The sequence below is a fragment of the Narcine bancroftii genome, chromosome 2 (genome assembly GCF_036971445.1).
Source record: "Narcine bancroftii isolate sNarBan1 chromosome 2, sNarBan1.hap1, whole genome shotgun sequence".
Taxonomy (NCBI): Eukaryota; Metazoa; Chordata; class Chondrichthyes; order Torpediniformes; family Narcinidae; genus Narcine; species Narcine bancroftii.
In genome coordinates, this window is record NC_091470.1 from 156372411 (window position 1) to 156390268 (window position 17858).

The following is a 17858-nucleotide window of genomic DNA, read 5'->3' on the forward strand; positions in this document are numbered from 1 at the left end:
AAGATACTTAAAAACCAGAATAAATAATCAGAAATTAGCATGATTGAGAACTAAATAAATCCCTGAACACTACAGCAGTGGTTCTCAACCTTTTTCTTTCCACTCACATAGCACTTTAAGTAATCCTTATGCCATCAGTGCTTTGTGATTAGTAAGGGATTGTTTAAGGTGGGATGGAAAGGATAAGAATCACTGCTCTTGACCCAATTGTTACTGAAATAGTTTGCTTGAGAAAAATTGTCATTGGCCCATTTCCTTTGAAGTTATGAAACTGTGCGCATAACGAGTCAATTGCGTCCGATTAAAACAGTGGTTTTCAAACTTTTTTCTTTCCACCCACATACCACCTTAAGCAATCCTTTCCTAATCACAGTGCACCGATGGCATGGGGAATACTTAAGGTGGTATGTGAGTGAAAAGAAAAAGGTTGAGAACCATTAGTTAGGGAGAACATTAGGGGGAACTTCTTCACTCAGAGAGTGGTGGGAGTTTGGAACGTGGTAAATGCAGACTCACTCTTAGAGTTTTAAGAATAAATTGGATAGATACATGGATGGGAGAGGTCTGGAGAGTTAGGGAATGAGTGCAGGTCAATGGGACCTAAGGAATATTTCGGCACAGACCATAAGGGCAAAATGGCCTGTTTTTTGTGCTGTAGTTTTCTATGGTCTTCAAAAAGTTTATTATGTCATCATAACTACATGGTCAGAGATGTTGCAAATACATTACAGATCTTAGATGGCAGAATATAAACACAATAAAATATTATTACAGTTGTAAACTCAGTTCCCTTCCTTGTTGACTTGCAGCAAACTGAGCAGAAAGTTAGAGAGAAGCAAATCCAATATCTAGTTCACTATCTAAAATAAACCAATTAATCTGATGTATAATCTAATGGCCCAGGAAGTGGTAATCATGGCCCAGAGACTACTTAAAAATCAAGCATCAGAGAAGGTATGGAAGAACAGCAGTTCTATTTTGCCCCGTACTCAGCTTCCAAAAGAAATTAAACAATTTAATGACATTACATTTGAAATTTTTTTTAAAGTTGAGAAGAAAAATGAGATGAGACTCAATGCACAGACTTACCCTAGATGTCGATCTGGTGTCATATTGTAGTCACCCTGTGGAATTTTGAAAACCAAATAAATATTATTAGAGAGAACACAAAACAAAAATCACAAACCAACTTACAAAACATTCTAGCCAACGTTTATATTCTGATGTTGAAGTTTCTTTGGGACTAATTCTTCCAAGAGCACTTCTAATTTAAATTAATTGGAAGCCCATTCAAACAAGTTTCAGTAGATGATGCAAACTTGGTAGTTCCTGAGAGCCTTAGTTCCACCCCTGCAGCCTATTTCCCCATTCCTGCCAGCCCCTCCCAACTGTTATTCAGCAACTCTGATGGATGAATGAATGCCAGATGAAGATATAGTTAAATTTGGTTGTGATAATGTCAGGGTTCAATATCCTATAGACCTCACAATGTATTCAGGCATATACCTTCATGCCAGCATACAAGACATTCTTAGAATATTAAAAATGTCACTCCAAAACTAAGGGTCATCTTATACGCCAAGTCTCAGCACTCCCCAACGCCAAGTATAAAATCCCAACCTTAACAGCAAAGTCTCAGCTCTCCCCCACACCAAGTATAAAATACGAACTTTAACAGCGATCTCAGCTCTGCCAGTGCCAAGTATAAAATACGAACCTTAACAGTAAAGTCTCAGCACTCCCCTGCACCAACTAGAAAATACGATTTTTAACAGCGTAGTCTCAGCTCTGCCAGTGCCAAGTATAAAATACGAACCTTAACAGTAAAGTCTCAGTACTCCCCCACACCAAGTATAAAATACAAACCTTAACAGTAAAATCTCAGCACTCCCCCATCCATCCATCCAGTTCTACTGCCATTAACTCTGTATAGACTTTAAACGGCCTACTAAAGGAGCTGACTGTGGTTTATTTTAAAATATGCAAATAAAATTTAAACCTTTACTGGGTATTTTGCTTTTAAAATATTGTGAATTGGTATTTTAAATGTGCCCAGCAACATCACTCCACTGGTCAGCGGTAAGTACCAGACTTGGGGTAGTCTTATACAGCAAGAATAGATCAAAATCTACATTTTAGGTGGAAATTCAGGGGGTCGTCTTATGCAGTGTCATCTTGTACGTGGTCATATATGGAAAATCATGGCTAGTCAGGCCACCAAATAACTTGATGAATTATAATAGCCCTGTAGTCATTCATTCAAGTTGCAAAATTAGATGAGACATTAATGGTAACTCTTTGATCATTCAGGCAGCAGAAAATTCCTTTGGAGTATCTGGGTTTATAAATGTCACCATGTTATACCAGACTTGAGACATTGCAGGATGATGCAGGATGATGAGGATTCAAAATAACATGGTAATAAAAATAAAAGTCAAATTTCACAGAAATCATCTCTGACCCTTGAAGCAACTGTTTGGCAGCAGTCCCTTGAGGTAATACATGTACGGAGCAGTTACTAAGGTTAATTCATACTCACAGTGTACACCACTGATTCTGACCCCACTCTGATGTGAACCATGGCTGCACCTAGCACATGTCCAGCGTAATATGCTTTTATTTCAAGCTCATCATCAACCTAGAATGTTCAAAAAAATATATAAATCAAATTTCTTCGAACTAAGACACTTCAAGAAAATTAGGAGCAGAGTAGAAATGTAAAGGTAAATCTTAGGATCCAGAAACAGTCAAAACTGAAAAGTCCTTTCAACTTGTTAATATTAAAACAAAAATTCTAGCTAAAACACTTAGATTTTTACATTACTCATGCATCCTGTGGTGCATAAAAGATTACAAACAACAAATAATATGTAAAATGTGGAAACATTCAGGTCAAGCAGTATCCGTGGAAAGAAAAATAGAGTCAATAGCCTCTTTCACACTGCTGATTGAGTGTGGGTTAACCAGCTAATTTAGCAGGTCCGTTCCTGGTAATCGTGCAGTGTGAAATGTCCCAACCTGGCAGGGTGAGTTAAATTCAACGGGCTCTGACACTTGGTGGGGGAAAGTGCCAGAGTCTGGCCAAGTTCATTCACTAATCACCTTCTGGCGGTGTGAAAGCACAATCTGCTCTTGCATTGCCACCACTGGAGACAGTTTCCCCTTAAAATGCCAGGTTTCCAATTAACCAGGTAAATTATGGTGCAGTGGAAAGGCTCCTGAGTGCAATATGCCCAGTAAGTTTTCCCGCTTCCTAGGAGGACAGGCAATGTGAAATGGACTAATGTTTCAGGTCAAAGACCCTTTGCTGGATCTGGGAAAGAGAGAAAATAAGTTGTTTCATTTTCAAAGAGGGCGGCGGAAGGAAGGAAAGAACAAAGGGAATATTTGCGCTAAGTTGACACCATGGTTGCCATTATATAAGGCCATGCAGTCAATGGATTGATGGTGCCAGTCAGAGAGAGAGAGAGAGAGAGAGAGAGAGAAACAAAAAGGAGCAGAGAAGCTATGGAATGAGGACTGTAAGAAAGTGAAAACACAAACATAAGAATGCAAAAGTTGCAAAATGCAGAGCAATAGATATGTCCTGCAGTTCAGGCCATGCTAACAAAGAGAAAAAAAAACTCAGTCAACATCAGAGATGGGCAAGAGAGCACGGATCCAGGTAGAGGACATGAGGTACCTTAAGTTGTATAATTGAATTTGAATTTGTAAGAAGAGAGGCTATTCCTCAAAGTCTCTATAGACTCAAATCACAGGTAAGTAGATCAGAGGAGAAGGGTGGGAGTGAGAATTACAGGGATCCAAGGCCACCTCCTGTGGACTGAATGCAGGTGTTTCACAAATCTGTGCTTGTTTTCTTCAATGTTCAGGCAATGTAGACACCAAATGCAATTCCCTGGATTGGAAGGAGTGCATGTGCACGAGTCCTTCACTGGAATGCGTGTCTAGATCCCCAGATTGAAGAAAGGGAAGAGCTGAAAAGTCACGTGTTGTATTTCTTGCAGGTGCATCAGAAAGTAGCTAAGAATAAGACTCACGATTGTAGGGTTTCCCAAAGCACCTAATGCTCTGTCTACAATGGCCATCCTAAGCTCCTGGTTGCATGTCATTAACTGCCCTTCTTATTCCTACACTGACCTGACCACCTTTGGCTTTGTTCACTGCCAGAGTGAGGCCCAACGTAAACTAGACAAATAACACCTCATATTCTGCCTGGGAAGTCTAGAGCTCAATGGTATGAATGATACATTTTCCAATTTTATGACCTCTCCCCACACACCCCCTCCTTCAGTTCCAGTTGATCTCTAATTTCACGACTGTTGTCACCTTCTCTTCTTATCACTGGCAATCACCATTTATCCTCTCCCTCCATCCTATACAATTCATCTTCTGCCACCTACCCTTTTTTTTTCCTCCCGTCATTTTCTCTACATTTATCTGGCACCTGCCAATCAACTACTCCTACAAATGTCTGCAGACACCGTGACTGAAATAAGAACACAATGCTGGAGAAAGTCAGCATGTCAAACAATATACTTTATAGGACAAAGATTAAGTACACAATCAACACTTCAGATGAGCCCTTCATCAAGACATAATGATAATCACATTCCCTCTGTCCATCATCCTTCACCCCTCCCTGGTTCACCAATCCCCCTCTGGTCCATGTCCAACCCCTCCCACCCAATCCTCATTGTGTGAGCTATCTCCCCTCTGCACTTTCAGTGAAGAGTTCCAACCCAAAAAATTGACACCCTGATGCAGCCGACTCACTGATTTCCTCCAGCAGATTATCTTTTCCAAAAATGGGGAGGTTGGTGGAGATGGAAGAGCAGAAAATGGAGTTGCAAAGTGAACAAACTTTTTAAAATGCTATTGGAGAATAGGTGTCTATTTATTTAGCATTACACAGGGTTCACAATCTGGTCTTCTCTGCACTGGAGAAAACTGACTAAAGATCGGGTAAGTGTATGGTGGAGGATCTAGATAGAGTCCATAGGAGTGACCTAAGTTTTCCTTTAATTCTCCATCCCCCTCTCCTATATGTCCCTCCCCAACTCTCCCTGCATTTTTTTCTCTTTCCCTGTTCTAACAAAGATCCTTGTTGACCCTATTTCCCTTTGTATGGTTAATACCTGGCTTGCAGAATATTTACTGAATTTCTGTTCAACTTTCAGATTTCCAGTGTATTTCCCATTTTTGAGTACCAAATGTAAATAACCAATAACCAATCTTATAGAGCTTTCCGAGGAGGTTACCAGGGAAGTTGACGAAGGAAAAACTGTGGATGTTGTCTACATGGACTTTAGTAAATCCTTTGAAAAGGTCCTACATGGGAGGTTAAACAGGAAGGTTCAGACACTCGGTATTCAAGGTGAATTAGTAAACTGGATTTGACAAATGGCTGGACAGGAGAACCCAGATTAGTGGTGCTCATCAGGCTGGAGGCCCGTGACTAGTGGTGTGCCTCAGGGATCAGAGATGGGACTATCGTTATTTGTCATCTATATCAATGATCTGGATGATAATGTGGTAAATTGCATCAGTAAGTTTGCAGATAACACAAAGATTGGAGGCATTGTGGACAGCAAAGGTTTCCAAAGCTTCCAGAGAGATCTGGACCAGCTGGAAAAATGGGCTGAAAAATGGCAGATGGAATTTAATGCAGTCAAGTGTGAAGTGCTGCATTTTGGAAGGGCAAACTAAGAAATTACTTACACAGTAAATGGTAGGGCACTGACAAGTCGCACAGAGGGATCTGGGAATATAGATACATAATTCCCTGAAAGTGATGACACAGGTGGATAGGATTTTGGCATATTGGCCTTCATAAATCAAAGTATTCAGTAGAGGAGTTGGGATGTTATGGTAACATTGTATAAGATATCGGTGAAGCCAATTTTGGAGTATTGTGTGCAGTGTGTCACATAACTATAAGAAAGATATCAATAGATAGAAATAGTGCAGAAAAGATTTACTAGAATGTTACCTAGACTTCAGGAATTGAGTTAAAGGGAAAGGAGCATCGAAGAATTTGATAGAAGTATTTAAAATTATGAGGGGGATAGACAGAATAAATGTAGGTAGGCTTTTTCCACTGAGGGTAGGCGAGATACAAACCGGAGGACGTGGGTTAAGAGTGAAAGGGGAAAAGTTTAGGGGAAACATGAGAAAAAGTTCTTCACACAGAAAATTGTGGGAGTGTGGAACAGGTTGCCAGCTGAAGTGGTGAATAAAGGCTCAATTTTAACACTGAAGAAGAATTTGGACAGATACATGGATGGGAGAGGTATGCAGGTCAGTGGGACTAGGCAGAAAAATGGTTCAGCGCAGACTAGAAGGTCTGAAGGGGCCTGTTTCTGTGCTGTAACATTCTACGGTTCTATACATTGCTTACTTGTACAGTCTGATGGAGATGAATGGCAACAACTTTCTTCATGCAGTCTTTTATCATCTGAGAAGTAAAGAAGTTAGTCTCTCCTTTCTTATCAACTGTAATCTTCCTATAATCCTCCAAAAGAATTGGACAAATGGCTTTTGTAGGATGCGTCATGTAAATGGGGCCATCATAACCAATCATCTCACTCATGTAAGGAAGGGCACCACAGTGGTCCAGGTGAAAATGGCTGGAAAGTACAAAGATCATTTGGTGAATATTAAAGAAGCTGTTCATGTTAGGACAAGTAAGAAAATGAACAGTGATTTTATTCCAACAATAGTACTTTATTTATAAAACAGACAGAATGTGGTATCATCTTCATTCACTGTACCAAGCAAACATTATTTGCTTTCAATATATGTTGAGCTAATTGTACAATGTACACATGCACCAAAATCCTTACTTGCTGTAGCTGAACGGGAACTTTGTTAAAAAAAAATCAACTGTATACAATAGTATACTTCACCGAATTAAAAAGAAACAATAAAAAAATAGATCATAAATATTCCTAGTTGAGCAATGAAGATTTTGCTTCCTGAATACTTCTAGGTATATTTTATGGATTTTGGGCTCCTGATCACGAAAATCATCTTAAAATTTTCCAATAATATTCCATTTTTTAAATATCACCTATTTTTGTTATTTTCTCTCCTATTTTAAGTCTACTTCAAGCATATAAAACCATAAAATGCAACATGTAATTAAAAATTCATTTTCTATGTTTGCGCTTTGACTTCCTTCCTGCTGATCTTGGTGCAGTCAGTGACAAACATGGTGAAAGGTTTCACCAGGATATTGCAACCATGGAAAAACAGTGTCAGGGCAATTGGAATCCATCAATGCTGACCAACTATTGTTGGACCCTGACACGAGAGGCATCAGATGCTGAGTACTAACAAAAATCAGTGGCAAAACATTTGTAGGTCAGTTGAACTATTGCAATGAATCAGCATCATTATGCAATTAAACATGCTAACTTCAATAAAAGTTAATTTAATGTTTCTCCAACTTCCTATGTGATACAGCAAATCTGAAATTATCTTTGTGTTCAACTTGAAGTTGTCTATCATAATCCGTATTTTTTTTCAGGAAGCAAAGCAAACCTTTTGAAAAGATATGTTATCCAATGTGATTAATTCCCAAAAGTGTCATGGATAAGACATTTTTAGATTATTACACAGGGCCCAGTTCCTCAGTGGTAGGACTTCACAGTATGGTGTGTCCCCACAGAGCCTTTGCAGAAATTGGATGAAGCTTCTATGTATCTCTCAGTATATAGTCCTGTACCAGTTGGCAGTATTTCATTCTAAATAACTCATTGCATTTGGCAGATCAATATTAGCCTTTAACCAATGTGATGAGTTTCCACAGGTAATCAATATTTCTCTCATTAAGCATTCCCGAGAACAGCCCATAGATGTGTTTCATGGCTCCAAGGGATGAATATCAACAAAGATCACCACGTCCATTTCTGGAATTTCTTGGCAAATACACAGTCCACAAGGAGGTTGAGGTGGGATTGCAACTAAAGCAATACATGAAGGATGTGACAGGAGAGCCCTTCTCACCACCAGCCAAACAAGTCCATAGAGCTCCTTTGAGAGTTGTAGTAATGGGTTATTCTGCCAAAAGACTTTGAAATAGTTTAGTACAATGCTGGTTTTCATGAGGATTCACCCAGTATCTTCATACTTTGTTCTCTAAATGGTAAAGGAAAGCAGAATCTGAATGGAATCTAAAATCTACTGCAGTGTGCTAGTTAGTCTCACATTTTGAAATTAACATGTCGCACTTTAATCCTTTTGGGACTAAAATCAATGTTTGAAACAGATTGCCATCACATCAAGCAAAATACTGCTGCTGTTAGAAATTTGTCATAAAAGCAGCAAGTGTTGGAACATTTAGCACATGAAACAGTAAGCAAGGAATATAGACAAAAGCTATTTCTCCTCTACATCCCTACCACAGTTTTGTTATCTTCACAAATTCTAACCCAAGAGACCAAATAGTTACCTGATAATAACGCAGTCGAGAAATTCTGTGAGTCTTCCATTCTGAGTTATGTAAGAGAAATCAGGAAAGCGTCTCTGGAATAGCAAAGTACATCAATTAATCATAGATACTGCAAAGAGGCAGATCAGAAAAGCTCTGGTTCAAAGTTATTAAAGCAGCTGGAAAGCAATTTTGGGAGGTTTCCAGCAAGGAATAAAACCTTCTCACCCATCAGAATTAGAATATATCGTTATGAACATACATTGTGAAATGTGTTGTTTTGCAGCAGCAGTATTGTGTAATGTAGAGTCCTTTGTTTTGTTCTCTGCACTTTTCTTGGAGCTGTTTGAGGGCAAAGACCATGTCAGTAGTTCCTCTATTTGCGCGAAAGCCGCACTGTGATTCTGGGAGAATATTCTCGGCGACACTAGGTATTATTCTATTTAGGAGAATCCTAGCGAAGATTTTGCCTGCAATGGAGAGCAGCGTGATTCCCCTGTAGTTTGAGCAGTCTGATTTCTCGCCTTTGTTTTTGTACAGGGTGATGATGGTGGCATCACGAAGGTCCTGAGGTAGTTTTCCTTGGTCCCAACAAAGCTTGAAAAACTCATGCAGTTTGGCATGCAGAGTTTTGTCACCAGCCTTCCAGACCTCTGGGGGGATTCCATCCATACCTGCTGCTTTGCCACTTTTCAGTTGTTCGATTGCCTTATATGTCTCATCCTGGGTGAGGACCTCATCCAGCTCTAGCCTTAGGGGCTGTTGAGGGAGCTGGAGCAGGGCGGAATCTTGGACTGAGCGGTTGGCACTGAAAAGAGATTGGAAGTGTTCTAACCATCGGTTGAGGATGGAGATCTTGTCGCTGAGGAGGACTTTGCCGTCTGAGCTGCGCAGCAGGCTTTGGACTTGGGGTGAGGGGCCGTACACAGCCTTTAGAGACTCGTAGAAACCCCTGAAGTCGCCAATGTCCGCGCTGAGCTGGGTTCGTTTGGCGAGGCTAGTCCACCACTCATTTTGGATCTCCCGGAGTTTGCGCTGAAGATGGCTGCATGCGCGACGGAAGGCTTGTTTCTTCTCTGGACAGGACGGCTTTGTAAGGTGAGCCTGGTGGGCAGCTCGCTTCTTTGCCAGCAGCTCTTGGATTTCCTGGCTGTTTTCATCAAACCAGTCCTTGTTTTTCCTGGAGGAGAAGCCCAGTACCTCTTCAGTGGATTGCAGTATGGTAGTCTTCAACTGATCCCAGAGGGTTTCAAGGGACGGGTCCGTGAGGCGGATTGCATCGTCGAGCTTTGCTTTGAGGTTTGCCTGGAAGTTTCCTCTCGCTTCGTCTGACTGCAGGTTTCCAACATTGAACCTCTTTCTGGGGGCTTTACTGTTCCTGGGCTTTGGCTTGAAGTGAAGGTTGAGCTTGCAGCGAACCAGCCGGTGGTCAGTGTGGCATTCCGCGCTGGGCATGACCCTGGTGTGGAGCACATCTCGTTTGTCACTTCCTCGCACCAGGATGTAGTCCAGGAGGTGCCAGTGTTTGGATCGGGGATGCATCCAGGTAGTCTTAAGGCTGTCCCTCTGCTGAAAAAGGGTGTTTGTAATGACAAGCCGCTGTTCTGCGCAGATCTCCAACAGGAGGCGCCCATTGTCGTTGCACTTGCCGACGCCATGCTTGCCCAGGATTCCTGGCCAGGTTTCTGAGTCTTTGCCGACGCGAGCGTTGACGTCGCCAAGGATGACAACCTTGTCGGCTGTAGGGGTGCGTTGGATGAGGTTGCGCAGGTCAGTGTAGAACTTGTAGAACTACTGACATGGTCTTTGCCCTCAGACAGCTCCAAGAAAAGTGCAGAGAACAAAACAAAGGACTCTACATCACCTTTGTTGACCTCACCAAAGCCTTCGACACCGTGAGCAGGAAAGGGCTTTGGCAAATACTAGAGCGCATCGGATGTCCCCCAAAGTTCCTCAACATGATTATTCAACTGCACGAAAACCAATAAGGTCGGGTCAGATACAGCAATGAGCTCTCTGAACCCTTCTCCATTAACAACGGCGTGAAGCAAGGCTGTGTTCTCGCACCAACCCTCTTCAATCTTCTTCAGCATGATGCTGAACCAAGCCATGAAAGACCCCAACAATGAAGACGCTGTTTACATCCGGTACCGCACGGATGGCAGTCTCTTCAATCTGAGGCGCCTGCAAGCTCACACCAAGACACAAGAGAAACTTGTCCGTGAACTACTCTTTGCAGACGATGCCGCTTTAGTTGCCCATTCAGAGCCAGCTCTTCAGCGCTTGACATCCTGCTTTGCGGAAACTGCCAAAATGTTTGGCCTGGAAGTCAGCCTGAAGAAAACTGAGGTCCTCTATCAGCCAGCTCCCCACCATGACTACCAACCCCCCCACATCTCCATCGGGCACACAAAACTCAAAACGGTCAACCAGTTTACCTATCTCGGCTGCACCATTTCATCAGATGCAAGGATCGACAACGAGATAGACAACAGACTCGCCAAGGCAAATAGCGCCTTTGGAAGACTACACAAAAGAGTCTGGAAAAACAACCAACTGAAAAGCCTCACAAAGATAAGCGTATACAGAGCCGTTGTCATACCCACACTCCTGTTCGGCTCCGAATCATGGGTCCTTTACCGGCATCACCTACGGCTCCTAGAACGCTTCCACCAGCGTTGTCTCCGCTCCATCCTCAACATCCATTGGAGCGCTTTCATCCCTAACGTCGAAGTACTCGAGATGGCAGAGGTCGACAGCATCGAGTCCACGCTGCTGAAGATCCAGCTGCGCTGGGTGGGTCACGTCTCCAGAATGGAGGACCATCGCCTTCCCAAGATAGTGTTATATGGCGAGCTCTCCACTGGCCACCGTGACAGAGGTGCACCAAAGAAAAGGTACAAGGACTGCCTAAAGAAATCTCTTGGTGCCTGCCACATTGACCACCGCCAGTGGGCTGATATCGCCTCAAACCGTGCATTTTGGCGCCTCACAGTTCGGCGGGCAGCAACCTCCTTTGAAGAAGACCGCAGAGCCCACCTCACTGACAAAAGGCAAAGGAGGAAAAACCCAACACCCAACCCCAACCAACCAATTTTCCCCTGCAGCCGCTGCAACCGTGTCTGCCTGTCCCGCATCGGACTTGTCAGCCACAAACGAGCCTGCAGCTGACGTGGACTTTTACCCCCTCCATAAATCTTCGTCCGCGAAGCCAAGCCAAAGATTGTGTAATACGGGTGCAAAAATTGCTATAAATTACATTTCCGTAACTACACTATTAAAAAAAATTGTATCAAAGAATAGAAAAATTGGGGTCATGTCTATGGTTCATTGTTCATTCAGAAACCTGATGGCAGAGGGGAAGCAGCTGTTCTTGAACTATTGGTTGCTCGTCTTCAGACTCCTGTACCTCCCTTCCTGATGATAGCAGTGAGAGGAGGGCACAACCTGGGTGGTGAGGGTCCTTGATGATAAGAGGCTGCTTTCTTGAGAGGCTTACCTCTTGCAGATGTCCTTAATAGAGTGAAGCCTAATGCCCATAATGACACTGACCAAGTTCACAACTCTGTAGTCTTTTCCTGTCCTGTGCATTGGTACCTCCACAGTGATGCAACCAGTCAGAACTCGGTAGAAATTTGAAAATGGCATACCGATTCTTCTCAAAATCCTAACAAAGTATTGCCATTCGCAAGCCTTCTTCGTGATTGCATCAACACGAAGAGCTCTAAATAGATCTTCATAGATGTTGACATCCAGAAATTTGAAGTTCTTTACCCCTTCCACTGCTGGCCCCTCGATGACGACTGGTTTGTGTTCTCCTGGTATCCCCTTCCTGAAGACCACAATTAGTTCTTTAGTTTTTATAATGCTGAATGCAAGGTTGTTGTTATGAGACCATTCAACTATCTGATTTATCTCACTCATGTACGCTTCCTCGTTGTCGTTTTGTGCCAACAACCGTGGTGTCATCAGTAAATTTGAAGATAGCATTTGAATTGTGCCTAGCCACACAGTCATGGGTGAAGAGAGAAAGTAGATCAGTGGGCTAAACACATTCTTGAAATGCTTCTGTGTAGATTGTCAGTGAGGAGGAGACACTGTTTCTGTTTCATACTTCCAATGAAGAAGTCAACGATCCATTTTCAGAGGGAGGCCCAGGGTTTGAAGCTTGGACCAGTACTGAGGGGATGGGATTGAAAGCTGAGCTGTAGTCGCTGAAATGCAACCTGATGTATGTGTTTTTATTGTCTAGGTGATCCAGGGCTGAGTGGAGAGCCAGTGATATTGCATTTGCTGTAGAGTGATTGTGGCAGAAGGCAAATTGCAATGGGTCTAGCTCTTTATTTAAATATGAGTTAATTCTGTCCATGACCAACCTTTCAAAGCATTTCATCATAGTAGATATGAGTGCCACTGATTGACAGTCATTGAGGCAGCTCACTCTGTTCTTCCTGGGCACCAGTATGATTGATGCCCAATCTCACTGGTTCTTTTGCTGCAAGGATTCATCAGAGGTTCTGTCAAAATGCAATGCCTTTTGTGGAAAAGCATCTCATATTCTAAAAGCCTTCTGCTAGAGAAATTTCCTCTGGACTCTCCTTTACTCAATTAACAATAGTCCCCCATGTGTAACTGGCTCCTGTATTTCCTCATCTTCTGACCACAACAGTGAAGATTGGTAAGAACATCTCCTCCACAATCTCCATCAGAACCGGAGCACCAGAGGGCTGCATTCTTACCCTCTGCTCAACTCAGGTTTCAGATTTATTTTCAGAGTACATACATGACATCACATACAACCCTGAGATTCTTTTTCCTATCGGCGAGGCAGAATTACCACTATAAGTGATAGTGCAAAAAAAATGGACACAGCATAGAAATGTAAACAAATAAAGAACTGTAAACAGATAACAAATGTAAACAAACTGACTTTGCAATAGAGAGAGAATAAAAAGATCAATCAAGTGCAGAAGTAAGAGTCTTTAAATGAGTCCCTGATTGAGTTTGTTCTTGAGGAGACTGATGGTAGAGGGGTAGCAATTGTTCCTGACCTGGTGGTGCGTTATACACGTTTGTCTGTGTGGGTTGCTAAGACAACAACACCTACAATTTCACTGACAATACCACACTAGTGGGTTGTATATAAAGGGCCGATTGGGGTCAACAATGCCCCTGAGTGTAAATCCCTGCAAAATATAAGCCTCCAAGAACGCAGCCCGGGCTACACACTCTACTGGTCTGGCAAGCCTATGGATGAACAATGCCTATCTGGTGGAGGCTTCATGGTCAAGAACTCCATTGCTTCCAAACTCGAAAACCTCCCGACAGGCCACTCGGACCGGATCATGTCCATGCGACTCCCCCTTCAAAGCAAGCATCGCATCACCCTCATCAGTGTCTATGCTCCAACCCTCCAGGCGGAACCAGCAGAAAAGGACAAGTTCTTCACTGATCTGCGCAACCTATTCAAGCACCCCTACAGCTGACAAGGTTGTCATCCTTGGCGACTTCAACGCTCGCGTCGGTAAAGACTCAGAAACCTGGCCAGGAATCCTGGCAAGCATGGTGTCGACAAGTGCAACGACAACGGGCGCCTCCTGTTGGAGCTCTGCGCAGAACAGTGGCTTGTCATTACAAACACCCTTTTTCAGCAGATTGACAGCCTGAAGACTACTGGATGCATCCCCGATCCAAACACTGGCACCTCCTGGACTACGTCCTGGTGCGAAAAAGAGACAAACAAGATGTGCTCCACACTAGGGTCATGCCCAGCGCGGAATACCACACTGACCACCGGCTGGTTCGCTGCAAGCTCAACCTTCACTTCAAGCCAAAGTCCAGGAACAGTAAAGCCCCCAGAAAGGTTCAATGTTGGAAACTTGCAGTCAGACGAAGTGAGAGGAAACTTCCAGGCAAACCTCAAAGCAAAGCTCGAGGATGCAATCTGCCTCACGGACTCGTCCCCTGAAACCCTCTGGGATCAGCTGAAGACTGCCATACTGCAATCCACTGAAGAGGTACTGGGCTTCTCCTCCAGGAAAAACAAGGACTGGTTTGACGAAAACAACCAGGAAATCCAGGAGTTGCTGGCAAAGAAGCGAGCTGCCCACCAGGCTCACCTTGCAAAGCCGTCCTGGCCAGAGAAAAAAACGAGCCTTCCGTCGTGCATGCAGCCATCTTCAGCGCAAACTCCGGGAGATTAAAATGAGTGGTGGACTAGCCTCACCAAACGAACCCAGCTCAGCGCGGTCATTGGCGACTTCAGGGGTTTTTACAAGGCTCTAAAGGTTGTGTACGGCCCCTCACCCCAAGTCCAAAGCCCGCTGCGCAGCTCAGACGGCAAAGACCTCCTCAGCGACAAGATCTCCATCCTCAACCAATGGTCAGAACACTTCCAATCTCTTTTCAGTGCCAACCACTCAGTTCAAGAATCCACCCTGCTCCAGCTCCCTCAACAGCCCTTAAGACTAGAGCTGGATAAGGTCCTCACCCGGGAAGAGACATATAAGGCAATTGAACAACTGAAAAGTGGCAAAGCAGCAGGCATGGATGGAATCCCCTCCAGAGATCTGGAAGGCTGGCGGCAAAACTCTGCATGCCAAACTGCATGAGTTTTTCAAGCTCTGCTGGGACCAAGGAAAGCTGCCTCAGGACCTTCGTGATGCCATCATCATCACCCTGTACGAAAACAAAGGCGAGAAATCAGACTGCTCAAACTACAGGGGAATCACGCTGCTCTCCATTGCAAGCAAAATCTTCACTAGCTCCCCACCATGACTACCATCCCCCACACATCTCCATCGGGCACACAAAACTCAAAACGGTCAACCAGTTTACCTATCTCGGCTGCACCATTTCATCGGTTGCAAGGATAAACGAAATAGACAAGACTCGCCAAGGCAAATAGCGCCTTTGGAAGACTACACAAAAGAGTCTGGAAAAACAACCAACTGAAAAACCTCACAAAGATTAGCGTATACAGAGCCGTTGTCATACCCACACTCCTGTTCGTCTCCGAATCATGGGTCCTCTACCGGCATCACCTACGGCTCTTAGAACGCTTCCACCAGCGTTGTCTCCGCTCCATCCTCAACATTCATTGGAGTGACTTCATCCTTAACATTGAAGTACTCGAGATGGCAGAGGCCAACAGCATCGAATCCACGCTGCTGAAGATCAAACTGCGCTGGATAGGTCACATCTCCAGAATGGAGGACCATCGCCTTCCCAATGTCGTGTTATATGGTGAGCTCTCCACTGGCCACCGAGACAGAGGTGCACCAAAGAAGAGGGACAAGGACTGCCTAAAGAAATCTCTTGGTGCCTGCCACATTGACCACCGCCAGTGGGCTGATATCGCCTCAAACCGTGCATCTTGACGCCTCACAGTTTGGCGGGCAGCAACCTCCTTTGAAGAAGACCACAGAGCCCACCTCACTGTCAAAAGACAAAGGAGGAAAAACCCAACACCCAACCCCAACCAACCAATTTTCCCTTGCAACCGTGTCTGTCTGTCCCGCATCGGACTTGTCAGCCACAAACGAGCCTGCAGCTGACGTGGACATTACCCCTCCATAAATCTTCGTCCGCGAAGCCAAGCCAAAGAAAAAGATAATGGGCACAGCCCTCCCCAACATCAAGAACGTCTACAGGGAAGGCCGCCTTTGGAGAGCAGCAATAATCATCAAGGATCCACACCGCCTGCACAGGCTCTGTCCTCGCTGCTACCATCAAGAAAGAGGTGTAGGTGCCACGTCTCGCACAGCTGTTCCCCCTCCACCATCACTCTCCTCAACAACAAACTCAATTAGAGACTTATTTAAGGACTCTTACTTTTGCATTTAATTGTTTTTTAACTCTCTGTATTGCAGTCAATTTCTTTATTTCATTGCTTGTGTATGCTTAGTCAAGTTTTTTTTGCACTATCAATAAGTGGTAATTCTGCCTCACGCACAGGAAAAAAGAATCTCAGGGTTGTATGTGATGTCATGAATGTACTCTAACAATAAATCTGAAATCTGGTATTCAGCTGAGAAACACTGCTAGCTTTCCCTCAAATTAAGTGGGAAAGATCAGGAAGGAGTTACAGCCACAATAAATAATAACAACTCCAAGTCAGAAATAGCCAGGCAGATCAGATGACTTTCTGTTCAACAACCAGACTGCGTCATTGCAACAGTTGGGAATTAACGATTTCCTCTGTGTCCTTGGTTGACCAGCATCCCTTTTCTTATTATCCAGTGACTATGAATGGAAGTTCACGTGCTTCTGAAAGGACTAATATGTTTCTTTATTTTCAAATATTCGAGCTTCATTCTTGCAGACTTACAAATGAACCAGGTACCAAAGGACGTGAAAACATCCCCGCAGAATGAATCATCAGGAACATGGGCAGCAGAAAAATTGAACATGAAACATCTAATTTTAAGAAATAAAGACTGAACAGAACAATAGTACACCTTGTAGCACAAAAACTGTGCAGGATTCTACTATTAAATTGAACATTGCATGCTGTAAAGGGCACATTAAAATACATTTTACATCTTAAAAGGCAGGATTTTTCTCTGTAGGACTTTTTTTATATTGGATAATTTGGACAATAGAATCCTCCCTATAAAATATATTTAGTCAGAGCAGAAAGCTCAAAGATCCCATCTCCAATCTATGTTCGCAACTGAACTTGCATCAGAGGATGGTTTAAATAACACTGGACAATGAAGATTTTGCTTCTGAACTCTTTTGGGTGTATTTTATGGATTTGGGGCTGCTGATCTCCTTAAAATTTTCCTATCGTGTGCTGTTTTTCAGATACAACCTACTTTTGTGATTTCCTGTCATATTCTAAGTCTACCTTGAGCGTACAAAACCGTGAAGTGCAGCATGTCATTGAAAATTCATTTTCTTCCTTCCCTGACAGTGGTGAACATGGTGAAGGGTTTCACCTGGAGACTGTGAGCATGGAAAAGCAGTATCAGGGCAACTGGAATCCATCAATACTGGCCAACTATTGGGAGGGAGTCACGTGATGGAGTAGTGGGCGGACGGTGAACTCCAGCCCTCTCCAGAAAAGTCGGGAAAAACAAAGGAAAACACAAAGGCACAGAAATAAAAGTTACAGAAAAGTGAGTATAAAGGTGGAAAGAAGATGGCGACAAAAAAAGAAAAATCGAAAGCAACGGTAAGAAGAGAGGAAGAGAAGACAAAGGAGGAAAAAGGTGAAGGCCTTACCTGTCCGAAGAGGCCCGCTGCGGAGAGAGAAACCCGCTCCCTCAGGTCGGTAAATAATGGACTACAAAAATGGCTCGCTGAGCCGAGTAAAAGTGCGCAACCGCGCATGAAAAAAAACACACCGACGGGAGGGGGGACCAGCTGGGGAGTCGATCTCCACAGCCGGCAACGACAGCTGCAGAACACCTGCAGCAAG

General features: G+C 43.6%; 1 protein-coding gene across 3 annotated transcripts in view; it reads right to left on the minus strand.

Moving 5' to 3' along the window:
• ints11 (integrator complex subunit 11) overlaps positions 1–17858 on the minus strand; it is a 43368-nt gene that overhangs the window by 19887 nt on the left and 5623 nt on the right. For all 3 annotated transcript variants that reach the window (XM_069918758.1, XM_069918757.1, XM_069918759.1), the window contains exons 4-7: positions 8456–8529; positions 6401–6629; positions 2540–2638; positions 1090–1124 (exon numbers count right to left, since the gene is read on the minus strand). In XM_069918758.1, coding sequence (XP_069774859.1) covers positions 1090–1124; positions 2540–2638; positions 6401–6629; positions 8456–8529 — 437 coding nt within the window. The remainder of the gene's footprint in view (positions 1–1089; positions 1125–2539; positions 2639–6400; positions 6630–8455; positions 8530–17858) is intronic.